At 64.3% G+C, this 7,722-nt stretch overlaps 3 protein-coding genes across 4 annotated transcripts in view; all 3 read right to left on the bottom strand.

Annotated features, from left to right (window-relative positions):
• Positions 1 to 4,137, bottom strand: part of LRRC24 (leucine rich repeat containing 24) — a 4,692-nt gene extending 555 nt beyond the window's left edge. The window contains exons 1-5 of the mRNA XM_011938198.1: positions 4,068 to 4,137; positions 1,929 to 2,149; positions 1,556 to 1,834; positions 1,225 to 1,393; positions 1 to 518 (exon numbers count right to left, since the gene is read on the bottom strand). Of these exons, the coding sequence (XP_011793588.1) occupies positions 1 to 518; positions 1,225 to 1,393; positions 1,556 to 1,834; positions 1,929 to 2,090 (1,128 nt within the window). The 5' untranslated portion in view covers positions 2,091 to 2,149; positions 4,068 to 4,137. The remainder of the gene's footprint in view (positions 519 to 1,224; positions 1,394 to 1,555; positions 1,835 to 1,928; positions 2,150 to 4,067) is intronic.
• LOC105508962 (chromosome unknown open reading frame, human C8orf82) lies at positions 3,330 to 6,190 on the bottom strand. Of its 2 annotated transcripts, none has more exons than XM_011938008.1 (3): positions 5,846 to 6,190; positions 5,135 to 5,183; positions 3,330 to 4,899 (listed from the first exon to the last, which is right to left on the bottom strand). In XM_011938008.1, the coding sequence occupies exons 1-3, from the start codon at positions 5,999 to 6,001 to the stop codon at positions 4,454 to 4,456; spliced, it is 651 nt and encodes a 216-aa protein (XP_011793398.1). In that variant the 5' UTR covers positions 6,002 to 6,190; the 3' UTR covers positions 3,330 to 4,453. The 2 variants fall into 2 exon arrangements, with proteins under 2 accessions (XP_011793398.1, XP_011793399.1); XM_011938009.1 differs by lacking the exon at positions 5,846 to 6,190 and adding an exon at positions 5,362 to 5,647.
• Positions 6,191 to 6,262: 72 nt separating this feature from the next.
• Positions 6,263 to 7,722, bottom strand: part of ARHGAP39 (Rho GTPase activating protein 39) — a 74,477-nt gene continuing 73,017 nt past the window's right edge. Inside the window, exon 12 of the mRNA XM_011938197.1 lies at positions 6,263 to 7,705. Coding sequence (XP_011793587.1) covers positions 7,511 to 7,705 — 195 coding nt within the window. The 3' untranslated portion in view covers positions 6,263 to 7,510. The remainder of the gene's footprint in view (positions 7,706 to 7,722) is intronic.

Here is a 7,722-nt window from a genome sequence, read left to right as displayed (position 1 = left end):
CGGTTGCGCGGGCTGCTGCGGCTGCTGCCGGGACGCGTTGACCAGGAGCCGGAAGGGCACGCGGGCAGCGCCACCAGCGTTGGAGGCCTCGCACTCGTACTTGCCGGCATGGGCCAGCGTGATGTTGCTGAGGAACAGCATGCCGCTGCCCGTGTCGGATGCCGAGTGTCCGCCCAGGCCCGGCGCCCCGCCTTCTAGCTGGGCCTGGGCTCGCGGCCGGCCCTCGCGAGGCTGGGGCACCTTTCTCCAGGTCACCAATGGCTGCGGGTAGCCGGAGGCTTGGCAGGCAACCCGCAGGTCCTCACCCAGGTTGGCTGTGAGCTCCAGCGGCTGCACGTGGACAGAGGGCGGAATGCAGATGAGGCTGCTGTGGGATATGTCCAGGAGACTCTGGAGCGCCAGGCGCGGGGGCTCTGCACACATGATCTTCCTGTCCCTGGAGGTGAGCAGCCGCTGGCCGCCCTCCTTGATCCAGGCACCCAGCCAGTGCAGGGCGCAGTCACAGCGCCATGGGTTCTCTGTGGGAGAGTAGCATCAGGCAGGTGGTTTGAGGATGGTGCTACAACACAGCCTGTGCAGTTGGGGTTCTGCGGGCCAGGGCAGGGGCCTCTTTCCCACCTACCACAGCCTTTTCACACGGAGTCCAAGGCCCTTGCCACCCCTTCCTTTACCCCAAGCTCCTTGGGGCGGCGGCAGCCCTTCACCCCCGCCCCACCCCCCTCCACTTTAGCTCTGTGATGCCTGCCTGTTACAGATCACTTCTGCGTCAGTCTCTGAGAAAGCACCTGCTCCTCAAATCTTCCTGCAACAAGTGCCACTGTTTTTAGGAACCTGGGCGTCCACATAGGCATCTCACCCGCACTGAAACCTTACAAGTCCTCTCAGCCTTGTCTTTGGATGCTCTCTTGGGAATGTCCCCAGTCCTGATCAGCTGTCTCTCTCCTTTGCAATTTTTGCCTCCCCTCTGAGGGCCTAAAAGTGTACAGAATCCTCAACTCTGTTAAGTCACCCTGTGTGGTTACTGTCTTTTCTTTCTCAGGCAGGGTGCCTGAGCTGTATCCCCCAGCACGCCCATTCCCGTAGCCCTCCACTGCGGCTGCAGGCGGTGATGCGGCCCTCCAGACTGCTGCCCAGTTGCCTGCTGTCAAAGCCCCTCCACACATGAGCCTGTTCCCTACTGCCACTACCTGGCCAAGACAGAGACACTTTCCGAGGAAGAAGTACCTGTGAGGCGCAGGACTTGCAGACTGGCCAGGGGCTGCAGCGCCTCTCGGCTGATGGTACCCAGCTGGTTCCTGCTGAGGTCCAGCAGTGCTAGGGAGGACAGCCCCGCTAGAGCCTGGTCCTCCAGCAGCTCAATGCTGTTTTCTTGCAGGTGAAGCTCCTGCAGTCGCTGAAGTAGGGACAGCAGATCGTGAGGAAAAAGGGCGCCGAGGTTGGGGGCATGCCCCCCTTCTTACCAAGCTACACTACGTTGCCTTTTCTAACGACTCCAGCCCTACAGGGCTAGCGACCATAATGGAGTATCCCGCCCCTTCAGACCCCAGGAGCTCACCGGCAGGTGCAAGAAGGTGAAATCCAGCAGCCGCGCCAGCTGGTTGCCCGCCAGGTAGAGCACGCGCAGCTGGGCCAGGCCTGCGAAGGCGCTGCTGCGCAAGGCGCGCAGCCGGTTGCTGGTGAGCGCCAGCTCCAGCAGGCGTGGCTGCGCTCGGAAGGCGCCGGCCTCCAGGGCGCGCAGGCTGTTGTTGTGCAGGTAGAGCCGCCGCAGAGCGGCCAGCGGCGCCAGGGCTCCTGGCTCCAGGCGCGCGATGTTGTTGTCCTGCAGGAACAGTGTCTGCAGGCCGGGGAAAGGGGAGGCGCTTACCCCGCTGCGGGGGTCTTCTCCCTGGGGGGAACCCTGTCCTCCCGCAGCTCCACACGGTGCCCACCTGCGTCCCTGGCGGGATTCCCAGCGGGACGACACGCAACCGCAGGGCGCCGCACTCCACTGTGGCGCTGTAGCAGCGGCAGGCTGCTGGGCAGCCGGCGGTGCGGGGCGGCAGTAGTAGTAGTAGCAGCAGCAGCAGCAGCGCGGGGGCCCCCGGGGCCATCTCCCGAGGCCCAGCTCCTCACCGGCCCTTACGCAGTTCAGCCGCGGACGCGTGCCCTCCTGAAACATAGGTTGGCAGGCCAGTCTCGGCAGTCGAGAGCCAGCCAATAAATGGAATGGAGGCCTGCACCTGCGTCTAACTTTTGACGCTATAAATCGGTTCAAGAAACTAATAAAACGTTCGGTTTTCTCCTTTGACAAAAACATTTTCTTAAACCTCTGGGGCATCAGGTTCGAATTTAGAATTCCTGGTGTCCTCTTCACAGGATGTGACCATGTAGGGAGCGCCACCCAACCCTGTCACCTTCTCTTCCTCCTCCACCCATGCCCAGCAGGTCAGGAGCTTCCTGCTCAGGACATGGATGTGTGTCGCTTGCTGCCCCCGACTCTACCCCCAGGCACGTGGTTGCTGTTTGGTTCTAGGGTGCAAGAAGCTGGAAGTACAGGGTATGGGCTTGGGAACTTTGCTTAGGTGACAAAGCCTGGGGCCCATTACCCAAGCATGGCTAGGAAGGGGAGAACAGGCCCTGGGCAGACACGCCTCTTTGTTATCCTGTGGGGGCCCAGGCAGAGCTGACTTAAGAGGAGCTACGAGCCCCAGGGAATTCAAGGCACAGCTTTGTCCAGCACCTGTTCCTGGCCTAGGGGTGGGACTAGCTTAACTAGAATTGGGTCTTTTTCTCAGGTAACCTGACAGAGAATTGGGGGATGAGAAAAATAATGGAAAAGTCGGCTCAGGAGCCATGGGTCTGTGCTTCCCATGCTGGCCCCCAGAAAGGAGTCCTGTCTTTGGGGACAGATGGGGCCCTGGGAAAGCTGGGGTGGGACGGGGGCAGGGGGGCCTTGGGCCACCAATTGGGTTTCTGGTGTGGCTTCCCAAGTGGGCTCTGGGAGCAGTGTGATCTCTGAGGTCAGCAAGGAGCAGGGAGTTTGCTGGGGGACCATATGCATGTACTTATCCTAAAGAAATGGGAAGGCTGGGGTCTGGTTTCAGGAACAAGAAGCCCAATTTTAAAAGCAGGGATCTGGACTAAGCCAGCCAGCCTACCCGAAGCCAGGGAAGACAGGGCTGCAGGTGTCCTGTCTCCCAGCCTCATCTGGCAGGCCTCCCCAAACAATTGTCCACCAGCTCTTCCTCTTTGCCGAGTCATGTGGAAAGGGACGGGACCAAGTGGCCTTGGTGTTTGTTTAAATCGTGCCCTAAATTGTAACTCATATGATTATTTAAAGTCACTAGAGATAAATAAGCACAGCAATAAAGTTTTAATGGAATAGCTCTGGCCCAGGCAGAGGCAGTTTCCAGATGTCTCAAGATGCCTGTGAACCCCAAGAAGTTGGGGGCGTTATCTGGGCCCCTGGGATCCATTCCCTGGGTAAAAAGGGTTGGTACGTGACTCCAGGCCTGGCCCAGTCAGCCTCCAGCAGGAAGGCTTCTCAAGTGGAGAAGGTTCTTGGCCTCAGGTCTCAGGGCGCTGCTGCTCACGCTGACCCCCCCCCAGATGCAGACTGGTGTAGAAAGGCCTGCCAGAGCAGGATGAGGGCCCCAGGCTGGAAGAAGCCCAGAAATCCTTTTACCAGAGGACACCCCCTAATCCGCTGGGCAGGGGCGGGGTGTCACACGCAGGATTCCGCGACGACTGTAACTGCCTCCTGGGCGCCCCTCTGTGGGAGGCGGGGAGGGAGGAGGATGGGACGCCCTGTGCTGCCTAGGGCACAGTGCGAGGCCCAAGCTGTTCTCTGGGCGGCCCTTGCGCACCTCTGCAGCACTGCGACCCGGTGCCGTTCCCCCACGGTCTCCTCTGCTACCCACGAGCGCAGGTCGGTTTTCGGCCAGGCTCAGGGAGGGCGTGGCCTCCGCGTTCCCCATCCCCCTCCAAGACCCACGCCCTTCTCGGAGCGCACCAGGGTCAGAGTCGGGGTGGTCCCTGACCCCCCAGTCCCCCCACGCCTGGTGACCTTGGGCCGGGCGTCCCCTCACCTGACGCTCCCGCGGCGAGCGGCTTCCCCGCCGTGCAGGTGGCGGCCCCGGTCCGAGCAGCGGCCGGGCTGGGAGGGGGCGGGGGACGCTCGCGCACGCGCACCAGAGTCCCGCGCCCGCCGCCTGGGCCTGACGTCTCCAGCGCGGGCCAATCCGGAGGGCGCTGGAGTCGGGTGCGCGGGGGGCGCGCGCCGTGGGGAGCGGAGGGTCCGGGAGGGCCGGGCCGCGGCAGCACCAAGGACAGCGCCGGATGGGTTTGGGGGGGCGGGGTGCGCAGGCGCACTAGGCTGTCGCGAGTGCGGGTGGTGCGGGCTTTCCGGGGCGTGGGGTCCCGCGGGAGCGGGGTGAGGGGCGCCCGCGGCCTCCCGCCTTTTCCCTGGCCCCGCTCAGGGCGGCCGAGCCGCGAGCAGCAGCGGGGCCAGGTCCATGGTGAGGGCGAGGCGGCGGCCCTGCCAGCGCACGTGCGAGGGCAGCGCGGGCGCGCCGGGCCCGTACTCGAAGCAGGCGCTGAGCTCGAAGGCCAGGGCGGAGCGCACCAGGCCCACGCCGCCCGCACGCTCCGGCGCCGGGTGGTACAGGCGCCCGTTGGCGGCCAGGGGCAGCAGACGCGCCGGCTCGAAGGGCACGGCCAGGGCCTCACCACCGCCGCAGTAGGAGAGGCGCGGAGGCCTGTGGTCCGCGGTCAGTAGGTGTGTGAAGACCACCGGCCGGTCCTCGCAGCGCAGGAAGTTGCGCTCTCTGCCGCAGGGCGAGAGGAAGGGGAAGGCGGCCTCGTAGCGCCCGCTGCGGTTGGGTCTCAGGCGGGAGAAGAAAGTGACCAGGAACTGCGGGTCTGGGGGATGAAGGGCGCGGATGCTCAGCGCGCTGGGCTCCCAAGGCTGCCGGGCCCAGGACCACACCGAAGGCAGGCGCCGGCGGCAAGAGGTTCGCCTGGCCTCACTCAGCGGGGCTCCTGAGCGCAGGACGCCCACTCCCTGGTGCGCTGGGCCCGTCAGCAGAGTCGGGGAGCCCATCCGGGGCTGCCCGAAGGGAGAAAGAAGGAGCTGGGGAGGAAGGCACAACATTACCTTTGAAGCAGGTGATGAAATTCTTCATTTTGGAATCATCCAGGAAAAGCTGCAAACAGAGGGCCGGGCCATGATGAGTCCCAGCGTGCAGGGGGAGGCTGGGAAGCTCGGGAGGTCCTGAACCGGCCCAAGCCCACTTTTCCTGCTTGTCTGTGCACGCCGAATGCAGGGAGGCTCGTGGAAGGTAAACCTGGGGGCCCTGCCGACTTCTCTGCATCTATGTGCACTTCTGCTCCCTGGTCAGTCAAGTCTTTCCCGCACCTTTTTCCCTCTTTTCAAGTTTGTAATCAGTTGTGTCATCTCCTCCGCGGAGACTACCTGGCTTGCTTCCTCCCGGACAAGCCGCTGCCTTTGACAGGGCTTCCAAAAAAATGCGGGGCGGCCCGGGTGTCTCCCTGGCAGCGGCGAGAAGTCAGCGCCAGGGCTGGGGGCTTGCAGGACAGAGTCCGGAGCTGCACGACGCAGCAGGGATGCGGCCCGTGTAGGAGCCTCAGCCAGACCGATCCAGCTCCCTGTCTTTCCAGCGCGCGCTCCTCCAGCTCTGCGCAGTCCAGGTCGCCCACCGCCCCGGCCCCGCCCACCCACGTGGGACTTCCCTTCGGCCCCGCCCCTCGGACAACTGCCGCGCCCACAGAAACCCTCGCCTCCGGCCCCGCCCACAGGCACCTCCCCCAGCCCCGCCCCTCGAGCAACGGCCTTGCCCCCTCCCACCTGGCCCTGGTGGTCCACGTAGTAGAAATACTCGCGGGTCTGGGGTTCGGGCCTCTGCCCCTGCGTGTAGGAAGCGCCCCCATCCCCGCTGCAGGGCCGGGCTCCCCGCGACCGCGCCAAGGCCAGGCTCCGGAGCGCCCCGCACTGCGACCACATTCTCTTCCCGCGCCGGAAGCGGCCACCAGGTCACGCCGAGGGCGGTGCCGCGCGAACTCGCGCCCACCCGCAGCAGCCCTGCGCCTCGCGTTCCGGCGGCGCCCGCCTCCGCGACCCCGACGCGGCGCTCTTCCCTTTCCCTCTGGCCTCGGGGGCTCGCCCGCCCTGGCCTTCCGAGCGGCGTGCCCGGCCCCGCCCCTTCCGGTCGGCCCCGCGTCTCTTCCCGCCCCCGGCCGCGCCCACAAGGAACAGGAGACGGCGCAGGGTCCATGTGCACTTTATTCACTCGCGTCGTCGCCTCTCGGGTCCATGCGTCGGGGCGAGCGTCTGAGCCGGGCGGGACCGCAAAGGCCCCGGGGCCACCCGACTGAGGACGCCGCCCGGGCCTCGGCAGGGCTGGGCCTTTTGTTTTTAATAAATAAAAACGGAACTCTAAAAAATATATATATAAAAAATGGGGAGAAATTAAGTTTTACAACAATTGGAACTCAAAATTCCAAAATGGAAAATGTACAAACTCGGTCCCCCAGCAGCTCTGGCCTCGAGAACAGGCAGTCCCGGGCCCGGCGTCTTCCCGCTCGTCAGCTGCAGGTCGGGGACGGGGATGGGGTAGAGCTTGGTTTTTGGTCAGAAGCCAAGAAAAAAGATCGGAGAAGAAAAGAAGGAATGACCTCAACTTCCTCTGCACGGAGGACGGGGACGGCTCAGAGATAAATAGCATTTAGGTTAAAACTATGTCATTAGCAAATTTAGTTCTTATATCTTTCCCTCTATTTATATCTCTATACACAGGTGGGCTGCGATGCAGGATAGATTCTGGATTTATAGTTACACGAAGAAAAAATACTCTCGCCCCTCCCCCACCCTGCCCCCAGAATGTCTGCCCAGCCCTGCCCCCTACCCCAGAGGACTTTGGTTTGGGGGCCCCCACCCCACCCACCGAGAGCCTGCCAGACCCCGGGCCCACTGCCCTGGAGGCCCCAAACTCCTGAGCAGTCACCAGCTGGGGACCATGGGCGAGGAAGGAAGGGAGAGGAGGCGGGTCAGGTCGGGAAGCTCCTCCGGGGCTGGGAGGAGCTGCAGGTCAGGACAAGGACCGGAGGAAGGGAAGGAGACGGGGCGGCTGGGCAAGGCCCAGGCCAGGACGCGCAGGAGCCAAGGGGAGGCAGCCCGGCCCCAGGGAGGGCAGTGTCGCTCGGCTCCAGGACACTGAAGGCACTGAAGGCACTTTCTCGGAGCTGACCTGGGGCCAGCGGAGGGCGAGGCGGTGCCCGCGGGAACTGGCCGTGAGGTGGGGGGCCAGAGGCGCCCTCCCCGCCCCTGCTCTGCCCTGGCTGCACCCTCAGACCAGGCAGAAGACGTGGGGAGCGCCGGGGCCAGGGGCCTGGGGCAGGGGAGGGGGTTCCAGGGCTGGGCCGGGCGATTCTGGCCTCTCTGCCGGGAGAGCGAGTGCGGGGTTCGGCCTGGCTCGGGGTGGCAGGACGTCCCTCCTGTCCCCGGGCGCCCCCACTACAGCACACCCTCCATGAAGCTGGTGTCCAGGTGCTGGATGAGCACGCGCAGGAAGGACATCTCCTTGCGGGTGTTCTCGAAGATAACGCGCGGGTCGTCGGACTGGCAGCGCAGGCAGTTGGGCGCCATCACCATGGCCAGGTTGCTTACATCCATCTTGGTGACCGCGACGTTGGCCGGCTGCACGAAGACCTGGAGGAGGAGCGAGG

The sequence above is a fragment of the Colobus angolensis genome, unplaced genomic scaffold (assembly GCF_000951035.1).
Source record: "Colobus angolensis palliatus isolate OR3802 unplaced genomic scaffold, Cang.pa_1.0 Scaffold17, whole genome shotgun sequence".
Lineage (NCBI taxonomy): Eukaryota > Metazoa > Chordata > Mammalia > Primates > Cercopithecidae > Colobus > Colobus angolensis.
Note: the sequence above shows the minus strand (reverse complement) of the source record. Positions and strands in the feature narration are given on the sequence as shown.

Bases quoted from the DNA above. Each gene is read 5' to 3' on its own strand.
- LOC105508962 (XM_011938008.1), bottom strand. From the start codon at position 6,001: ATGTGGTCGCAGTGCGGGGCGCTCCGGAGCCTGGCCTTGGCGCGGTCG. The intron at 5,184-5,845 runs GTGGGAGGGGGC...CTCTGTTTGCAG, and splicing joins ACGTGGACCACCAGGGCCAG to CTTTTCCTGGATGATTCCAA. The intron at 4,900-5,134 runs GTAATGTTGTGC...TTCATCCCCCAG, and splicing joins TTTCATCACCTGCTTCAAAG to ACCCGCAGTTCCTGGTCACT.